Raw genomic sequence first — 21609 nt, 5'->3', positions numbered from 1 at the left:
AGTTTGTCCTGTGGTTAGTGTTATATCAGTCATTCTTTTTATAAGCCCAGTGGTCTTTGGCTGCAGTTTTTAGAATCTCTGATCGATAGTAACTTTAATGTAAATAATGGTATAAATAGCTCTGGGCCAGGCCTTCTGGCTTTTCTCGTAAAACAGAGGGATATAGAAGTGGCTTTCTCTTGTTCGGTCCCTCCTCTTGTTCCAAATTCTAATCCATGTTTGATTTTATTTTTGCTTTATTTGTCTATCCAGAAGAGCTTCTGAATAACTTTGCCCAGCAAGTCGGTGCCTGGAGATTTTGCCTCTATTTTCTGTCGAGCACGAGAAATGACTACGTCATGATGTATAGTTTAACAGTATTTGAGGTGAGCTACCACACCGGACTAACCATTCTCGTAACTTTACTTGGGTTGTAGAAACTGAACAGAATCGTGTGTTGGAGGGGGAAACCAAGAAATGTCGCACCCTAACAGATTATTCAATTCGTTTCAGTTGAAAACAGTTCATAAGGAAAGCAGAAATGTTTGTGTGTGGATGGTGAAAGCTATAAAATGAAGCATATAAAGCTATCATTAATTTTAAAAGGAGTTAGTTTCAAGCTCTGTTATGGCTATTTGTGACGGAGAGAGCATTTTATTTTTTTATGTATAATTCTGAGTTAGATACAGTTATATATTTTTTCAAGCATGAATCAACTTGATCAAAATGAGATTAAATTAGTCTCCATAGTTGCCTATTTCTCTATTCTCCCGCAATCCTAATATTAGTTACTGGCATGAATTAGTAGAGCTTTAATTTCTTCCACGAACGAGAACCCACCTCTTAATTGTAACTAAATACTTTCCCGCTGAATTCAATTAGTAAATAAAAGCAGATTTCCAAGTAGCACATCTTTTTTAGATTCGGTATTTTTAGCACGCTAACCTCTATATTTAGTACCTTGAATATTAGCTGTAGACCTCAGCAAAGGAGGTTATGTTTCAAAAGATCCTGAATCTGGTTCATAATGATATCTTGTCTGTTTCAGAACCTGATCAATAAGATGTGGCTTGGGGTCCCATCTCAGGATAAAACAGAGATTCGCAGTTGCTTGCCGAAACTTCTTTTAGCTCACCATAAAACTTTGCCTTACTTCATCCGAAACAAACTTTGTAAGGTCATTGTGGATATTGGCCGGCAAGACTGGCCCATGTTTTATCATGACTTCTTCACAAATATTTTACAGGTGAGATTAAAAACTAACTCTGCTGTTTGAAAACAAGGTCATCTGAAGTGTTATCCGTTCTTATGCTGGTGCCTTCAAGTCACTCTTGGCTCCTGAATTTCAGACATGATTTGCCATTGCCTGCTTCCTAGGGCTGAGAGAGAGTGACTGGCCTGAAGTCACCCGGCTGTCTTTGTGTCTAAGGTGGCACTAGAATTCGTAGTCTCCTGGTTCCTTTCCTGATGTCTTAATCACTGCAGTATAATCCTCGCTTACCAGCCATTTGTTCAGCCACCGTTCGAAGTTGTAATAGCACTGAAAAAAGAGACTCGTGACAAGTCCTCGGGTTTTCACATCCCAGCACTGGCCATAGTCACATCATCACGATCTGGACATTTGCAGCCATCTTACATTATGACGGTTGCCGTGCCCTCCGGTCACACGATCCCCATTTTCAACCTATTGGGCTGGCTTCCCACCAGCAGAGTCAATGGGAAGCTGATAGGGAAAATCACAAGTCACTCCGCTAAGTACTTGCGCCTTCCTCCACCTGGCAGTAACCATCCCTGGTGCCGCCAGGCTCGCACTATACCCTGCCTGCCAACCTGTTTGTGAGCTGCCTAAGGACTCATTATAAAGACCCGCATTGCTTGCTTAATGGCGGCAATGTGAGCTGCTGTTGCTAAGCGATGCAGATATGTGATGTGCTTTACAACTATGTTACTTAGCTACAGAAATTCCAGTCCTAAGGACCATCATTAACTGAGAACCGCTTATACACCAGACTGGCTCTCTATTCTGAATATATTGATTCTGCAGGTAGCTTTCCAAGGAATGGATGGATAGATGGATGGATGGATGGATGATTGGTTGACTGGATGGATGGATGGATGGTTGGATGGATGGATGGATGGATGGATGGATGGATGGATGGATGGATGGATGGTTGGTTGGTTGGTTGGTTGGTTGGTTGGTTGGTTGGTTGGTTGGTTGGTTGGTTGGTTGGTTGGTTGGTTGACTGGATGGATGGATGGATGGATGGATGGATGGATCAATCGATGGACAGATGGGGGGGTGGATGGAGGGATGGAGAGATAGACAAATAAAAAGAAAGCTGTTCATGCTAACAATCCATTCTCTTTTAACAGTTGATCCAGTCCCCAGTGACAACTCCACTTGGACTGATCATGCTGAAGACCACGTCCGAAGAGCTGGCCTGCCCACGGGAGGACCTCAGCATCGCCCGGAAGGAGGAGCTGCGGAAGCTACTCCTGGAGCAGGTTCAGAATGTCCTTGGACTTCTCACGGGTTAGTGAGACAGGAAAACCCAGGTTATATGGCAAGGGGCAGCTGACAAGGGAAGCTGGCAGTTTGCCTTTAGATGGATGTTGAAGCATCTTTCACTTTATTCATTTACTTATTTGTTAAATTTATTTGCCCTGTCTTGCCATTGGGGCTACCCTAGACCAGGAATCTGTCCGCAGGCATGCCAGCACCCCGGGCCGCTCAAACAAGCGAAGCCCCATCCGTGGGATGCAGGCAGCATGCAAAATCACCCCACCCTCCACGGAAAAACCTTTCTCTATGGAACCGGTCCCTGGTGCCCACCGGTGCCCCAAAGGTTGGAGCCACTGCTCCAAGAATAAAAAGGAAGAAATGAAAAGAATATAAACAGCAGAATTAAAATAATAGAACCATACACTAAACAGTGAAAAAAATGAGAATACATCAGTAGGTAACAAAAAAGATGGACGGGTGGAGAAGCAGAGAGCATTCTGGGTATCCTAGAATGTTATCGATGTTTGACTCTGTGTGTGATCCAAACCTCTTTTTTTTTTTAACGCAAAATGTTAACTTTTTAGCTGGCCATAGCCAGTAATAAATACAGTGTAATAGAGGAGAGACTGGTCAAGGAGAAGTCCTTTCCTAGAGCAACTTTAGGATAGCCCTCAACAGTTCTGAGCTTGCTTTGGTGCTAGTGGGGTTTCTGATATCAGCCATACTTCTCCCCAAAAGTCAAAGTCAAGCCCACCCCCGAACTACCAATATCTAAGGAGTCTGAAATAGGATTTGGGGTCATCCAGTGGCCAAGTAAATGCATTCATGAAGCTCACGAGCAGGAGAGGAATCTTTGGTGATCTTCTTCTCTCTCCTGCAGTTAGAATGTAGGTATGCTACGGTGATTTAGGAATGAAGAGTTTAGCCTTTCATGAGCATAGCTGTTTATAATCATATTCTCCCTGAATTTATCCCATCCCCCTATGAAACCTTCAAAACTAGTGGCCGTCCCACTGATGGCAGTAGGTTGCTTAATTTAACTTAGTGTTTCTCAACCATGGCAACTTTAAGGTGTGAAGACTTCAACTCCCAGCTGAACTGGGTGGGGAGTTCTGGGAATTGAAGTCCCCACATCTTAAAGTTGCCATGGTTGAGAAACTCTGGTCTAACTACACAAAGTACGAGGAAGTATTTCTTTTTTAATTGCATAGTTTGGATGACTTCGAAATCTAATACTGTAAAAGAAGAGTTTCTAAGCCGTTTTCCCACGCTATACAGTATTTTAAATGTTTCTGTTTCCCCATCAACTTCTTTCTTTCTGAAACAAGAACTATGACAGACCTCAGGAGAGTACAAGCAGACACATTTTTTTTAACAGTCCACTGATTAAAATCCGAACCTCAAACAACCTCGTATTTGTTGCCAAAGTAGCCCTGTTAATGATCAGTTTTGTTTCTGGGAATCCTGCTGTCTCTTAAGACAGGGCTTTTCAACCTTTTCACCCATTGTACCACTTTTAGGATATGGCAACATCCGAGTACCACCAGTCGCCTAGCAAGGTGTCAAAAACTTGATGACCAAAAAAAAAAAAAAGGGAAAAAAGTGATAAAGTACAGGTAGTCCTCGACTTACAACAGTTCGCTTAGTGACTGTTCAAAGTTACAATGGCACTGAAAAAAGTGCCCCCCGAGTCACAGCCGAGCAAGACACCTGCCTGCCCACCCGGCGGCGTTCTTCCTCCTGTCCGAGGTTTCCATTGTTGTGAGCATTTCTGTTGAGGATTGGCAGCGGGGGTGGGTTGGGGGTGTGTGTGGTTTTTATTCCCCCTCCCCGTCTTCTGGGTGGTTGCAGCAGGTTTTGGTCACTTCACATGACCCTGGGACACTGTGACCGTCATAAATATGAATCAGTTGCCAAGCATCTGAATGTAAATCACAAGACCCTGGAGAGGCTGCAACATTCCAGCTGATCGGCGCTTCTTCTGGGCTCAGCAGAAGCACCAGGATCAGCGCCGAGCTCCAGTTGGAACCTGGCGCTGATCCTGGCGCTTCCACTGAGCCCTGACAGCCCCGAAGAAGCGCTGATCCCGGCGCTTCCGCTGAGCCCTGACAGCCCTGCAGTTCCAGCCATCTCTCGCTCAGGCTTGTGCGGTGCTGCCACCGGTTCAGCTCATTCCCCTCCCCTGCTACCACTTTTCTAGGATGGTCGCGTACCACCTGCCAGGTGCCAATGTACCACAGGTGGTACCTGTACCACTGGTTGAAAAGCCCTATCTTAAGACCTCCCACCCATTTTATTTTTCCTGCTAAGAAAAAGATGTTAGCAGCATTCTCCTTCAGCATTCATGTTGGGGGCTTGAAAGAAACAGTCAAGAATCTGATGCTGATTGGCAGGTAAAGAGACCGTGATGCCCAGAGCACAAGTCCTAAGTGCTTGAGGTTAAAAATGTTTCTCAGATTACCCAAATTCCACTGACCTGCTTGGAATAACAAACTTGTAACTGAGGCTTAACACTGAATAGGCGAAAGGTTTTGCAGCCGCTGAAACTTCGGTCTTCTTTCCTGGCAGGAATTTTGGAGAGCATCTGGGATAAATACAGTGTTACGGCAGCCACACCTCCGCCATCTCCGACGTCCCGGGAAAGCGGTAAAATCTTGAGTCAGTCTTTGTTTCTCATTCGGTGTCTGTATAGGTAGTCCTCAACTAGCAACCATTTAACAGTGGAAATTCTGGTCCCATTTGTAATTGTAAGTCGAGGTTTACCTGTAATTCACAGTGACACCTACAGCTTGGGAGTAAATCGGTATCTGGGACTAGGGAAGGAAGACAAGATGGTTTCTGTAAAACAAAACTTGCAAGTTGTACAGGAATTGCAACGGCGCACCTTATTGTGATGTTGTTCTTTGCTTGTTTCTGGAGGGATAACAGTGACTGTTAGAAAAGTTGTGGTAGATTTGTGGTGTATCCCCGGACTTCTGGCCCTTATGAATTAGGGAATGTTTCTCAAACCTTGGCAACTTTCAGAGGTGTGCTGGCTGGGGAATTGTGGGAGCTGAAGTCCACACTTCTTCTTTTTTTTTAATTGAAAATTTTATAAAAGTTTTACAATATAATTCCCCCCCCAGAACCCACCCTTCCCCTCCCCCCTCCCTCCCTCCCCACTTCCCAGAGCCAATCACAGGGTTAACAATACAATAACCATACTCTATCTAACATTAATCAACTATTAGATTAACAAATCTGTAACATCCTTTAACTCTCTTTTAAACAAATATACTAATATTAAACACAATAATTATAACATCATATTAATAATTATAAGTAAAAATAAGTGACCTATTATAACATATAAACTACATTAATACTCTACAATTTACTCAAAAACCAAGTGAAATTTTTTAGTACCATATTTACTCTCAATATAATCTATCCATCTTCTCCAAACCGAAATATATCTTTCTTGTGAATAACCCTTCACATAAGCGGAAATCTTGGCCATTTCTGCTAAATTTGAGACTTTAAGTGACCATTCTTCTATAGTGGGCAAACGTTCCATTTTCTAACATTGAGCTACTAGTAGTCTTGCAGCAGTTATCAAATTCAACATCAAATCCATTTCTTTTTTATCCAAATCTTCCATAATACCCAGCAGAAATATCTGCGGCTTAAACTTTATCTTTTTCTTAAAAATATTTTGAATATTCCACCATATCTTAATCCAAAATGCCTTTACTTCCCTGCATGTCCACCACATATGAAAATAGGTTGCATCTAAGTTTCCACATCTCCAATACTTAGGTTGTAAATTAGGATACATGCAGGACAATTTTTGAGGATCCAAATGCCACCTATAAAACATTTTATAAAAATTTTCCCTTAAATTTTGAGCTTGAGTAAATTTTACGTTTCTAATCCAAATTGTCTCCCATGTTTCCAGTAAGATCGGTTCTTGTATATTTTGAGCCCATTTTATCATGCAGTCCTTAACCAATTCTGTTTCTGAATCCAATTCAATCAATGCGTTATAAATTCTTTTAATATGAGCTTGAGATTGATCTTTAATCTGTTTCATCAAATTTACATCCTGTAAAGTAATACCAACTTTTTGATCCAAACGCCACCTCATTAACAATTGGTTATAATAAAACCAAGAATATTCAATGTTTTCTTGTTTCAAATCTACTAAAGATTTAAGTTGCCAATCTCGTCCTGCCGGACAAAGTAGTTCCTTATAAGAAACTTTATCCAAATTAACTCCCCTAGATATCCCCTCTATTACCTGTCCTGGAATTGCCCAGATAGGAATTTTATAATTTAATTTATGATTATATTTCTTCCAAACTCGTAATAAAGCACTTCTTAAAATATGAACCTTAAAATTTTATCTACCTTTTTATCATAAATTAAATATGCCTGCCAACCAAATAACAAATCCCATCCTTCAAGAGAAAGTATATTTCTATTTGTTAAATTTAGCCAATCGCTAATCCATGTCAAAACCACCGCATCATAATACAATTTTAAATTGGGGACTTTAAGTTCTCCTCATTCCCTTATATCTTGCATAATCTTAAACCTAACTCTTGGCTTCTTGCCCGCCCAAATAAACTTATTAATACCCTTTTGCCAATCCTCCAAATTAGCATCTTTTTTTAAAATAGGGATCATTTGAAACAAGAAAAGAAATTTAGGAAGGACATTCATTTTTACTGCTGAAATTCTCCCCAACAAAGATAATTGCAATTTTTTCCAATCATTTAAATCCTTTTGCACCTTAACCCATAAAGATTCATAATTATTCTTATACAATTTAGCATTAGAAGCTGTAATATAAACTCCCAAGTATTTTACCTTTTTAACCATTTCAAAACCTGTGAGTGTAACTAACATATCTTTATCATTCATAGACATATTTTTCGGTAATATTTTAGTCTTATTACAATTAACCTTAAAACCAGAAACTTTCCCATATTGTGCAATAATTTCAACCAAGTCAATTACCGAGTCTATTGGCTGAGTTAATGTTAACACTAAGTCATCTGNGTCGGCCTGCTCCGTCTCTGCCGCTTGCCAGCTACGCCTCGGCCGGCGCAGGGGGCGGAACCACGCATGCGCGGTGCTCCCGGGCAGGGAAAGTCCTCGACTTACGACCGGTTGGGTAGTCCTCGACTTACGACCGGTTTAGTCCTCGACTTACGACCGGTTTAGTCCTCGACTTACGACCGGTTTAGTCCTCGACTTATGACCGGTTGGGGGTCGCGGCATTAAAAAGGTTGAGAACCACTGAGTTAAAGCCATCCTAAGAAATTGCAGAGGCTGGCTCTCTCATTAGCACAGATTGCTGCGTTCCTCGCACACAGACGCCAGCACGGGCTGTCTGTTCGTTAAAAAACAGGGCTCCTGCTTGATATTGGCTGCCCAGTTTTAATTAGGGGTGACCAGAAGCTCCCTTCAGAAACACGAGAGGGGTGATGAGTACGCTGGTAACCCCGAAGGTCCTCTTCTCAATGAACAAGCTCTCAGGACTATTTCAAGGGCAAGTCAGCAGGATTTCCTGTCTATTCCACTAGGCCAGTAATGGCGAACCTTTTAGAGACCGAGTGCCCAACCTGCAACCTAAAACCCACTTATGTATTGTCGGGTGCCGGGTGGGTGTGGCCCATTGGGTGGGTGTGGCCAATTAGGTGGGCATGGTCCATTGTGTGGGCATGGCTTCAGTGGTAACGGCAGAACTGGGTGGGGCTAAAGAGTTCAATCAATCAATTCCAACTTTGCGAGTTCTTTATTTTTCCCGCGAGAAGTTGAAATTGACTGATTGATTGAACCTTTTTTTTTTGTACACGGCAGCGGAGGCCTAAAGCGAAAAGGTTTTATAAAACCCAGGTGAAGGCCTAGGACTGGGGCGACGGCGCGTGTGCCCACAGAGAAGGCTCTGAGTGCCGCCTCTGGCACCCGTGCCATAGGTTCGCCACCACTGCACTAGGCTGCTGGGGTAAAAAATCAGATCCAGGTAGCCCTTGACCTATGACTATAATGGACCCTGCCCATTATGGCCACATGTCATGATGTGTGTTAAGTGAGATTGACTCACTTAAATGACCCTCCCCCCTCCATCTCTCTGGTGCGGTCATTAAGTAGCACACAAAGTGGATAGGAGAAGGCTACTGCAGGCACCAAGGCGCCTGCCCAAAACCTCCCAAGGCCTCTCCCCATCCCCTTTGTCATTTGTACTCTGCTCCCCACCCCTTGGGGTCCTCAAAGCCCTTGAGCCTGCTTCACCCCTCACCGGGTCCCCACAGCCCTTGGGCCATAAGTAGCTTTGTTGGAGGGGTGGTCATAACTTTGCTAACGGTCGCTAAGGGACCAGTCATAAGCCTATTGTTAGCAATTCTTAACCTAACTGAACTTACTCATGTGTATGTGTGTGTTCTCTTCTGCAGGTGACCTTTTGAGTAGCCTGTTGCAGAGTCCCCGTGCAGCCAAGTTACTGAACCAGCCAATCCCCGTCCTTGACGCAGAGAGCGAGTACGTTTGTTCCCTGGCTTTGGAGTGCCTAGCCCACCTTTTTAGCTGGATCCCGTTGTCGACTAGTATCACCCCTTCCCTCCTCACCACCATCTTCTACTTTGCCCGCTTCGGCTGCGACACCCGCGCCAGGAAGATGTCCTCCCTCAACGGCAGCAACCAGAACGCCGCCTTGAGCCACGAACGTGGCCAGCTGGGCGTCCTGGCCATGTCTTGCATCAACGAACTCATGTCCAAGAACTGCGTGCCCGTGGAATTCGAAGAGTACTTACTCCGGATGTTCCAGCAGACCTTCTACCTCCTCCAGAAGATCACCAAGGAGAACAACACCCATACCGTGAAGAGCCGGCTAGAGCAGCTGGACGAGAGGTAAGACTTGAGCGCCTCAAACCAGCCGCTTTTCAAGTTACTTCAAGATTACCTTTGCCGATGACTTGTTATGCATGGTGTGTCTAATCGCCTTTTTTCAGAGCCCCGGGATGGAGGCGGGAAAACAGCCAGGTAAGTGTGACCCAGGTACGTTGGCTGTGTGGGCGGTCAACTTGGCAGAAATGAGTTTGCGGTGGTCTCGGAGTTGTGTTTCTTCTCCCCTCCAACCCCCCGTTCATTACAGCTTTGACTGCAGGTCTGAGGTGGTTCAAGATCTCACAGTTGGCCTCCATTCGGTTGTTGCTGAAAGCAGCCGAAGAGACCCGGTGAGGTAAAAGGATGTTTGTTTTCTGGTTGGCATCTTCCTTCGGAAGGAATGGGTGGAAGGGTCTGGTTTTGAGGGAGAAGAGGCCTTAGGAATGTGTCGGGGGGTCTCCCGAGGGCTGTGCTAGCTAAGGGCAGTGGGAGATGCGGTCAGCGCTTGGACAAAATGAGGGCAGAATTTTAATTTTTTTTTCCTAAAGAATTGTTGGAACAGCTTCAGGTACGGTAGTTGGAATGAATTTGAGCTGCTTGGAAATAAACTACGCAAGGAGCATTCCAAAACCCGATTCTGTTCTTTATTTTTGATTTTCTTCTCCTTGTCAATGAGATTCTTTGATGAGATTCTGCCTGGATTTTGGGTTTTTTTGTAGACTCCATCCAAAAGCCTCTGGGCTTGTTTTGACAGCAGTTGAGGAAGGACCAAAAAGCATAAAAGGGATATTTTAGATTTTGGCAAGCACTATTGAAATGGAGGTTGGCAGGAACAGTTGCAGAATGCAGCCCTCGCATTTTACTGCTGATCTGCTGATCAGCCGTAACCGGCAGGAAAATTTCTGCCTGCAGTTGAATGTCTCTGGAAGGCTTTCTTTAAAAAAATGAAACAAACCCAAAACTCTTAGAAAGAAGCTGGTATAGACTGTCGTCCTTGAGAAAGAGATTTTTCTTTAGTACATATTAATGACTTGAGGACACCAGTCAGAACTTCACAATACTCAGTTCATCTCTTATTAATTCTCATCTCTGGACCAGTGTTTCTCAACCTTGGCCGTTTTGAGATCTCTGGATTTCAAGTCCCAGAATTCCACAGACAACCATGCTGCTGCTATGGAATTCTGGGAGTTGAAGTTCAGATATCCTGGAAATTGAAGTCCAGAAACATTGCTCTGGACCTTCTGGACCCATGGCTGGAATTCTGGGAGTTGAAGTCCACACATCTCCAAGCAGTTGAGGTTGAGCAACACCAACCTTCTAACCTTTGGACCCCTATTTGATCTCTTAACACCATATTTCTTTTCTAGAATTCTTTCCTACTCCAGAGAAGCTGGGGGGGGTGGATATTGAGTGAAATACCTGTTAAACCTGGGTGGTTGCCCTAGCAACTACAGCTGCGGTGGATTGGCTGAAGGGAGTGCTAAATTGGGAGAGAGAGAAAACTTGGGATGCATTAAACCAGGGGTCCTCAACCTTGGCAACTTTAAGACTTGTGGACTTCAACTCCCAGAATTCCTCAGCCAGCAAAGCTGGCTGAGGAATTCTGGGAGCTGAAGTCCACAAGTCTTAAAGTTGCCAAGGTTGAGGACCCCTGCATTAAATTAAACCTTTCAAAATCCCTCCATTCTGGCTGAAGTCTCCAAGCTGAGACTTTCTTCCACACCTCCCTTGCTTGTTTTGCAAAGTCCACCAATTCTTTCCCTCCTATTTCCAGCAGCAGCAGTTCCTCTTCATTGCCGGTGCAGGTAGGACAGTCTGAAAGCTAGCGCAGACAACTGATTGTATTATTTGAGTCACACGTTATTCCTGGATTAAAGTGGGGACCTCAGGCAGTCCTAATTTAAGACTGGCTCCCAGTTACGGTTCTTGGGTGAGCCCAAGAGTGTGGCCCATCTCTTAATTGGAGGACTTCCAAACAAGACGGATGTCAGGATTACTAGAATGATGTACAGAGAAACATCCAAAAGGTGAAAAAAATGGCAACCAACGCTTTAGATGGCCCATCAGCATTTCCTGGCACCCCAAACCTTTTTCATGGGTGATTTTCTTTGCCATTTGGGGGAATGTAAGGGACAAAATGCATGCCTTAAGCCAGGGCTTTTCAACCAGTGGTAGGGTACCACCTGTGGTACATTGGCACCTGGCAGGTGGTACGCAACCATCCTAGAAAAGTGGTAGCAGGGGAGGGGAATGAGCTGAACCGGTGGCAGCACCGCACAAGCCTGAGTGAGAGACGGCTGGAGCTGCAGGGCTGTCAGGGCTCAGTGGAAGCACCAGGATCAGCACCAGGCTCCAGCTGGAGCTTGGTGCTGATCCTGGTGCTTCTGCTGAGCCCAGAAGAAGCACCAATCAGCTGGAATGTTGCAGCATCTCCAGGGTCTTGTGATTTACATTCAGATGCTTGGCAACTGATTCATATTTATGACGGTCACAGTGTCCCAGGGTCATGTGAAGTGACCAAAACCTGCTGCAACCACCCAGCCGATGGGGGGGAATAAAAACCAAACACCCCCCCACCCACCCCAACTGCCAATCCTCAACAGAAATGCTCACAACAATGAAAACCTCGGACAGGAGGAAGAGCGCCACCGGGTGGGCAGGCAGGTGTCTTGCTTGGCTGTGGCTTGGGGGGCACTTTTTTCAGCGCCATTGTAACTTCGAACAGTCACTAAGCGAACTGTTGTAAGTCGAGGACTACCTGTACTTTATCACTTTTTTCCTTTTTTTTTTGGTCATCCAGTTTTTGACACCTTGCTAGGCAACTGGTGGTACTCGGATATTGCCATATCCTAAAAGTAGTACAATGGGTGAAAAGGTTGAAAAGCCCTGCCTTAAGCCATTTTACTCCCTGGAGCTCCCCAAACCTGCACAAAGCAGGTGTTGGCCCTTCCCATTTTCACAGGTAGTCCTTGAAATCCTGATAGAAGTTGAATAGAGTGTGTTGCTTTCTTAGAGGTCAAATAAATGCAAATCGATGATGGATTGTGTCTTATTTATTTATTTATTTATTTATTTATTTATTTATTTAATAAAACTTATATGCTGAAAATATGGGAATTGCTAAAAAAAAAAAAAAGTTCTTCGCTGTAGCGCTCTAAATTCTGTGACTCGACTAAACGTAGCTCAAAACATTGAAATTGTATGTTTTGTTTTTATCTTTGCGTATTTACTTTGCCTAACCAGCTTTTCCGAATTAGCGGTTTTTGTAAAGATCTGATAGGCCGCGAGTTCCGCTTACAGATGGGGATCAGACCCAGTGAATGTTTGGAGTGACAGCTTGGTTTTTCATTCTCTTGGCATAGTATTATTCTACAATTGGTTGGCTTGATGAAAGAAGACTTTACCCAGTATTGAGAGAATGATTTATATCACAAGTTTTTTTTTTAACCTTAAAAAGAAGGCTGTTTGCACTCATGCTTCATGTCACAATATCTAGACCTGTTGGGAACGGGTAGTTTCTGAAAATTAGTATCCTGGCTTGCAACTTGCTCTCTGTTCAGTGAAGAACAGGAGGCTGAGGAATTCTGGGAGTTGAAGTCCACAAGTCATAAAAGGGCCAAGTTGGAAGAGCCCTGGTGTAGAAACATCTGTTGGCAGGAAATTCTGTTCAAACACGAACAGAATTCTTTTTTTTTTTATTATTAAAATTTATTAGGTTTTATAAGGGTAGGAAAGGGTTAGGGTTGGGGATAGGGTCGGTATAAGTATTGGGTAGGATTGGGAAATAGAGTTAAGATAGGTACAGTAGTCATTCAACGCTTTAGCAAGCGGACTATCGTCCGGGTACAAATATTAAATAACAGTAGTTAATATAGTATGAGACACTTATAATCACTAAAAATAGCAATAGTCATGAAAGCAATAGTTAATCAATAGGTCTCATTCAGCCTATTAAGTTTCACATTCCTTTCTCGCTAGCTCGTATTGTTAACCATTGATAGAATTTTTCCCATGTTTTAAAATAAACTTGAGTCTTCTTTCTCTTTAATCTCTAACGTTAGTCTGTCCATTTCTGCACATTCTTAAGATTTTTGTAATTATAATTTGGTCAGATGGTAAGTTCTCACTTTTCCAAAATTGGGCAAATGCTATTCTCGCGGCTGTCAGTACATGTAATATTAAATATTCGTTCTCTTTTTCCATAATTAAGTCCAAATATTCCTAGCAAGAACAGTTCTGGTTTAAATTCTCTCTGCATTTTGGTCATCTTTTCCAACCATATGTGAATCTTAAACCAAAATTTCTTTGCGTAAGGGCATACCCACCAGAGATGATAGTAAGTGCCTGGTTTTTGTTTACGTTTCCAGCAATTATTTGATACGTTTTTAACTAATCCCGTTTTTCCATCCAATGTCAGCAATGGTGAAATGCATGAGCCATTAAGGGGGTCTCATTGTGGAAGCTCTTAGCTTGAACAAGCACAAAAGTTGCTTTTTGACCAGAGTCTTTTTCTGCTGTTTCAGGTAATAATGGAATGAAGGGTTGCCCGCTGTGTAGGTAATAACTGTAGAGCTTTAATTCAATTGTTAAAATGGACAAACCTGTTACCTTTTCAAAGAACAATCCAGTGGATTTTAATTCCTTCTTCTTTGGTTGCTCTTTAGCAGTGTCCCCCATTTGCTGACTCGGGGCTCCTTCCCCTTTCTCTTGCAGCTACATAGAGAAGTTTACTGATTTCCTACGTCTTTTTGTGAGCGTCCACTTAAGAAGGATCGAGTCGTATTCGCAGTTCCCGGTGGTGGAATTTCTCGCGCTGCTGTTCAAGTACACATTTCACCAGGTACGGCTTTAAAACGGGCAGCTGGGTTCCCGTGTCACGATCCCCTGCCTTGGATAAACGCAAAACTTATTTTCTGTGTATTTTGGTTCAGCAGTTGTGCGTGGTAGGAAATCCGATTGGTTTTTTACCCTTTTATTGACTAACCTTGCATTTCGAAATAGCGCCCGTCTTGGGTTGTGGATTGTCCCCTGCAAAACCTGTATGCATGTTTTGCTATCTTGGCTACCTATGTACAGGTAGTTCTCAACTTAACAACAGTTCGTTTAAGGGACTGGTCCGGGTTCAGTCGGAATCTGCTCCTTAAAAGAAAACCAGATCTCTGGATAGAAGGGGAAAGGCTTGGGTTTTTTTTTGGTTTTTTTATGGAATGACTTACAAATGTATCTGTTCACCACCAGTTGTGGGGCTAAACAGCCTGTTTTTTGTTGTGCCTGTTTCAGCCCACCCATGAAGGTTACTTTTCCTGCTTAGACATCTGGGCTCTCTTTTTGGACTATTTGACCAGTAAAATAAAGAATCGCTTGGCAGATAAAGAAGCAGTACTCAACAGGTGAGCCACACAGAGTTTGCTGTTCAGGTTGGGCACCAAACAAAAGACATGCCTTGATTACCTGACTCGTTGTTTTGTCCGTGTCCCTTGAAGAGTTCAAGGTCCCTGCAGCGATGCTCAGAACCGCGAAAATCTACCCAGCTTTGGTATTAATACCAAAGGTGTATTCTCACGGAATCTCTTCCGTTGCTCCGTGGCACCCATCTTGCCTTCAGACATATTCTGGGAAAGCAGGTAGTCCTCGACTTAACTACAGTTCATTTAGTGACCGTTCAAAGTTGCAACGTCATGGGAAAAAAGGGACTTACGACCATTTTTCACATTTCCAACCGTTGCAGCATCCCGAGGGTCATGGGATCAGAATTGGACCTTGGCAGCTGACTCATGAAGGTTGCCGTGTCCCAAGGTCACGTGGTCCTCTTTAGTAACTTTCTGACCAGCACAGCCAATGGGGGAAGACGGATTCACTTCACAAGTGGGTTACTAACTTATCAACCGCAGCGATTTGCTTAACAGCAGTGGCAAGAAAAGTTGTAAAATGAGGCACTTAACAAATGTCATCATTTGACAACAGAAATTTGGGACTCAGTTGAGGTCATATGCAGTGGTGGGATTTAGCCAGTTTGCACCAGTTCGGCAGAACTAGTAGCTAATTTTTTGTGCCCAGGCCCAGAATGGACTTCTGGAAGCGGCATCCACACAGAGAACTGGTTGTTCACCTATTTGAATCCCACCACTCCTTCCTTCCTTCCTTCCTTCCTTCCTTCCTTCCTTCCTTCCTTCCTTCCTTCCTTCGGTCGGATTCAGCCGGTTCGCACCACTTCGGCAGAACCGGTAGCTAATTGTTTGTTGCCCGGGCCCAGAACGGACTTCCGGAAGCGGCATCCACACAGAGAACCGCTTGTTCACCTATTTGAATCCCACCACTGGTCATACGCCATGCTGTTTGCTTGGGAAAGAGCAAAGGAACCATAGTCAATGCGTGGGGAATCACGGAACATGGAATTATGAGCTGTTTCAATTGAAACCCTTAGTAGGAGGCAGTCTGAAATGCGCAGCCTCTTAACTACATATTAAATGTCCAGTAGGCGCATCCTCCAGTCCTCCCTGTCATACGTTTGAGAACAAAAAAGCTAATGTAAATGGGAAGACAATGTTGTGGTCTGGCTCATTAAGAATGGAGCAATTCTTAAACTCTTTCCATCAGAGTTTATGACTTGGAGTAGAGTGAACGGGGAGCCAGCCAGCACAGCTGTCCCTATAATAGCAAGGCCTGGAGAAGCAGGATAAGATTGCACTATTTTTTATGAAAGGGCCGCCATTCTTTCCCCATGGCTCTTTCTGCAATCCTTGGAACAGGAAGTGGAGAGTTGAGTGTGTAGATGTAAACGGGACTGCGTTTGCAACACAGGGCCAGCCTTTGAGACTTCTGCTTAGCATAGCCTAACCTGCTTTGTCTATTCAGGAGAAGAGTGTCGTATTCACATGATCCGGGGGACACTGAGGCTGCCGGTTGCCTTGTTCATCTCCCTGCCTGCCTGCCTGGTATTCCTCTGTGATCCAATTCACATCAGTATCCTATTCAGATGTTGCTTGTCTCCTATGAGAAGAGCAGCCGGATCAGGCTTTGGTGCTAGTTTCTGTAGGACAAATATCTGAAAGAGAAAACGATCAGGTCTGTCTCCTGGGCTAGGAGGACAACTCTCATCTACAAGTAATTTCAAGATCTCTTCTTCTCCCCCCCCCCCTTTGTTAGTTTGCTTCTGGCAGCATTGAGAAGCTGATTAATATATTACTCCAAGGTTAGTTTCCCACCTCTTGCGAAACAGGCCCAAAGAATTTATATCATGTTTATATCAGATGAAGGAGAAAAATCACATACAGGTAGCCCTTATGACCACAGGGGACTGAAGCAATGCGGTTTGGTTTAATGAGTTGCGCCCGATTCTATGACCTTTTTTACTACAGTCACTAAGCGAATCCGGCATCCCCCCCCCTTGACTTTGCTTGTTGGAGGCCAGCTGGGAAGGTTGCAAATGATGATCAGATGATCCCGGGAGAGTGCAACCATCGTAAAAACATCCCGATTGCCAAGGGCCTGAATTTTGATCATGTGACTGGGGATGTACGATGGTCATAAGTGCGAGGACCGGTCAAAGCTCACTTTTGGGGGGGGCTGTTGTAACTTTGGTCATGATGTCGAGAACTACCTGTATTTTTCTTTTCATTTGAAAGAAGGATGGGGCAGAAAATAGTTCTTGCAATTTTGCTAAGTCACTTCCAGGCAATTAATCTCAGTTAGATCTACGAGTATGCTGATTTTTATTTTATTTTTTAAATTGCAACGAGGTTAATTTGTGGGGAAATGGGCTATCTTCTAAATATGCAGTTAGTAACCACCTTATTTCTAGGAAATAATCCTCCCCAGGCCATACTGCAAATCTGAGAAATTTAATTTACCCTAAACCAGTGGCACTGAAATGTTTATGTTTATTTAGATTTGTATACCGCCCTATCTCCCTTACGGGACTCGGCGGTGAACAGGCGATAATAAAAATCACAATAAATATCTATTCTAAAATCAAATTAAATGTGTGGGATTTACGTTTCATACTCCTTAATCTGCAACTGGAGAAGGACAAGTGCTTTTTTTCAGAAAAAAGAATTTCCTAGTGCAGGGGTCCCCAACCTCCAGTCCATGGACCGGTACCGGGCCACGGCATGCCAGCAACCGGTCCGCACAAACAAGGAAAGCTCCATCCCTGGGATGCAGGCAGCACACAACACCAGATCCCCTCCGGCCCGCAGAAAAACCTCTCTCCATGGAACTAGTCCCTGGTGCCCCAAAGGTTGGGGACCTCTGCCCTAGTGGGACCAGTTTTATCCAAACCGTGCAAGGAAAAGCGGGCAAATAAATTTCCATGGGCAAATTTATGCAGATTTCCGCATATCAACCGGCAGAAACGTTAAGCAAATTCGCTTTTTAGTTAACGCCTCATTTGCAGTCTGGGGGAAGAAGGAAAGCACTGCAGAATCTCTCAAAACTCTTTATTTCTCTTGGTTTTGAGAAGTCACCAAACTTCCCTTCAAAGCTCCCAATCACTGAGAAAGAGTTATTGTTATTTTTAAAGGCTACAGTTCTCTAATGGTTTCCAGGGGCCCGGTGTCATCAGTCCTGGGATGACTCAATAAACTGGGGACTTCTCTGTCTGGCAAAATTCACAGCAAGCCATGGGTCAACCTTGCCTGCACACGATGCCTTGAGGACATAAATCCCTTGCTTGCTGAAGAGAGTTTTGAACAGGTCTTGGTGGTTTCCTTTTTCAGCAGGGCAAGCTGGAGCACTTCCTTGCAACACACGAGGCCACGTGCTTCTTCTTCTTCCTTCCTGCCGCTTCCTCATTTTGGACCCTTTTGCTTTCCCCCAGGTACGAGGATGCTTTGGTTTTGCTGCTGACCGAAGTACTAAACCGAATACAGTTCAGATACAACCAGGCCCAGTTGGAAGAGCTGGACGATGAGACGCTGGACGATGACGTAAGAAACGGAGGTGGGAGGCGGGAGCCTATAGGCCAGTGGTGCCAAACCTATGGCACGTGTGCCAGAGGCGGCACTCAGAGCCCTCTCTCTGTGGGCACGCGCGCCATGCCCCAGAGATGGCAACCGTCCCTCTTCAACCAGCCGCCCACTAACTCACCGCGGTCCCACGTGGTCGGATGCATCCCAGCACGGCTGCTTTCCCTCCCCCCCCTGTCCCATCCCTCCTGGCCTCGCATGCTCTCCTTTTCCCGGGCACGACCCACTGCATCGCCTCCTCAGCTGTCGGCCAGCCTCCCAGCTCAGAGGCGGCTTCTCTGAACTGCTGTTGGTGGGTTGCAGAGCCCCAGAGTGTGCCGATCGAGGGGCCGGCAGGCTATGGCTGCTGACGGACACTGTCGGCCCCATGCGCTCGCTGGCCTCTGTGTGTGGGGGCTGATGGTGTCAGGAGCAGCCACCCTGGCCCCTCCCTTGCCTTGCCCTGTGACAATGGCACCCCTGCCCTGCCTCACCTTGCCCCACCTCATCCCGCAGGACGAGCCTCCTGCCCACTGCCCCACCTGCCAGAGACCCCCTGGATCTCTCCCAACCCTGCCCACCCCCCACAGGCGTCCCTCCCCATGAGCAACATCGAGGTGATCACGCCCACCTTGGCCACTCTCACCCAGTCTGCCATGACCACCACAGCCAGGCCCACCCAGTGGGCCACGCCCGCCTGGCACCCGACGATGCAAAAGTGGGTTTTGGGTTGTAGTTTGGGCACTCGGTCTCTAAAAGGTTCGCCGTCACTGCTATAGGCCGAAGTCTCCCAGCATTCCCTCCCGACAGCATCCGATTTGCAGCTTTCAAAGGACGGCCCAAAAGTGCTTTTTCCAACAGCAACTGGACTTGCTTTGTTTTTCCTTGAAGACGTTTCGCTTCTCATCCAAGAAGCTTCTTCAGTCGAACTAAAGAACTGAAGAAGCTTCTTGGATGAGAAGCGAAACAACTTCAAGGAAAAACAAAGCAAGTCCAGTTGCCGTTGGAAAAAGCAACTTTGGGACAACCAGGACCTGGATGCCTCATTTGGAGGATGTCAGGTTAAGTACCAGATCTAAACAAAGTCGGCATTAGGGGATTTTAAAGCAAGTTTAGATTTTGAACTGGTGTTAGGCTGGGTTTGGACAGGCCTGGATTCAAAATTCCCCCGGACAATAGAGCTCATCAAGAGACCTTGAATCATCCTTTTTTTTCACGGTTGCCATGTTGTGAGACCAAAAGTGTAGGAGGACACCCATTCTCAGAATAAAGGCAATGACATATATATATGCAATAGAGAACAATGCAAATAACATTTTGTGAAAGAGTCTCCAACTCCAAGGATCTAACTCCTGTTGTACTTGAGGGAAATGAGATAAAATGGATTATTTTATCCATTTTATCTTCCATTTCAGATTATAGACGAGTAACGTCATTTTCAAACCATCCACCATGCTGAAAATATTTCCTGTGATTTGGAAACCAGCACGGACAGATTAGGCCAGTGATGGCGAACCTTTTAGAGACCGAGTGCCCAAACTGCAACCCAAAACCCACTTATGCATCGTCGGGTGGCGGGTGGGTGTGGCCCATTGGGTCGGGCGTGGCTGCGGTGGTAACGGCAGACTGGGTGGGACTAAAAAGTTAAATCAATCAATTCCAACTTTGCGAGATCTTTTTTTTTCCCCACGAGAAGTTGAAATTGATTGATTGAACTTTTTTTTTTTTTTTGCACATGGCAGCAGAGGCCTAAAGCAAAAAGGTTTTATAAAACCCAGCTGAAGGCCTAGGACTGGGGCGACGGGGCGCGTGCCCACAGAGAGGGCTCTGAGTGCCGCCTCTGGCACCCGTGCCATAGGTTCGCCACCACTGGATTAGGACCTTTCTCCTTGGAGCGGTTTTGACTTCCTAATATAACGGCTTCCTCCCCCTTGTTCCAATAAGATCCCAGGTTTAGCGTTAAGAGCCTTAAACTTTGAAGGAAATAAAAATAGCTGATTATGTCTTTGTTTTTACCCCCCCTGAACAGCAACAGACCGAATGGCAGCGGTATCTCCTTCAGAGCTTAGAGGTTGTGGCCAAAGTTATGGAGCTTTTGCCATCTCACGCCTTCTCCACCCTGGTAAGCGGACAGAGTGAATGTCCTAAAAGAATAAGAGTTGAGAGGGATCTTAAGAGGTCATCTAGTCCTGTTCCCTGCTCTGTGCAGGACCCACTAGAGTAGTGCTTCTCAACCTTGGCAACTTTAAAGGGTGTGGACTTCACTTCCCAGAATTCTTCAGCCAGCATGTTTCACGCTTCAGAGGTAGGACCTGGCCTGCCATTTGGGTGTAGCCTGGAAAGTCCTGTTTACGCTATTTGGGGGAAGAGTTAACTTTAGGGGGTTATTTGAAAACAGGAGTAGGTAAAAGAAGTTATGTTAAATAGGACAGGCTAACATCCTAGTTCAGTGGTGGCGAACCTATGGCACGGGTGCCAGAGGCGGCACTCAGAGCCCTCTCTGTGGGTACGCGCGCCGTCGCCCCAGTGCTAGGCCTTCAGCTGAGTTTTATAAAACCTTTTCGCTTTAGGCCTCTGCCGCCGTGTGCAAAAAAAAAAGGTTCAATCAATCAGTCAATTTCAACTTCTCGCAGGAAAAAAAAATCTTGCAAAGTTGGAATTGATTGATTGAACTTTTTAGTCCCACCCAGTCTGCCGTTACCACCACAGCCACACCCACCCAATGGGCCACACCTACTCAATGGGCCACACCCACCCGGCACCCGATGTTGCATAAGTGGGTTTTGGGTTGCAGTTTGGGCACTCAGTCTCTAAAAGGTTCGCCATAACTGTCCTAGTTAATCCTTCCCTGGCTCTCACTATTTGGCCCTTGCCCTGAGCACTCTCCTAAGTACAATATTGCTCATTGCTTTCTCCCAGTTCGTTTAATTTTACTCAGTATTTTTCAGCCTTGGGGACTTTTAAGACGGGTGGACTTCAATTCCCAGAATTCCCCAGCTAGCTACGGCGAGCCCACACTTCTTAAAAGTCCCCAAGGTTGAGAAACGCTCGGTCTAGCTAGAAGTTTAATTATTTTCCCCACCTCCCTGTGCTGAAAAGTTAAATCTGGTGCCTAAAATGAGGTGGTGAGAATCAAGCCAGAGTAGTTGGCAAACTTTATTATAGAGAGAAGATTTGAGGGAAATTCTAATCTCGGAACCCAAATAGATAAGAGCAGCTTCATTTCTAGGCCTCTGCAGAACTCTCGAATGTTCCTACTGGTTTACTACTTACCGCACTAGAAGTGATATCACCAGTTTGTAATGTTCTCCT

At 45.0% G+C, this 21609-nt stretch overlaps 1 protein-coding gene across 1 annotated transcript in view; it reads left to right on the top strand.

Annotated features, from left to right (window-relative positions):
• XPO6 (exportin 6) overlaps nucleotides 1-21609 on the top strand; it is a 54321-nt gene that overhangs the window by 11310 nt on the left and 21402 nt on the right. The window contains 9 exon segments of the mRNA XM_015819187.1: nucleotides 253-365; nucleotides 1028-1225; nucleotides 2353-2512; nucleotides 5051-5128; nucleotides 8923-9376; nucleotides 14066-14192; nucleotides 14633-14742; nucleotides 18171-18279; nucleotides 20327-20419. Coding sequence (XP_015674673.1) covers nucleotides 253-365; nucleotides 1028-1225; nucleotides 2353-2512; nucleotides 5051-5128; nucleotides 8923-9376; nucleotides 14066-14192; nucleotides 14633-14742; nucleotides 18171-18279; nucleotides 20327-20419 — 1442 coding nt within the window.

The sequence above is a fragment of the Protobothrops mucrosquamatus genome, unplaced genomic scaffold, assembly GCF_001527695.2.
Source record: "Protobothrops mucrosquamatus isolate PMUCROS unplaced genomic scaffold, P.Mucros_1.0 scaffold873, whole genome shotgun sequence".
In the NCBI taxonomy this organism is placed as follows: Eukaryota; Metazoa; Chordata; class Lepidosauria; order Squamata; family Viperidae; genus Protobothrops; species Protobothrops mucrosquamatus.
The sequence above is the reverse complement of the archived record's forward strand: the minus strand, read 5'-3'. Positions and strand labels throughout refer to the sequence as shown.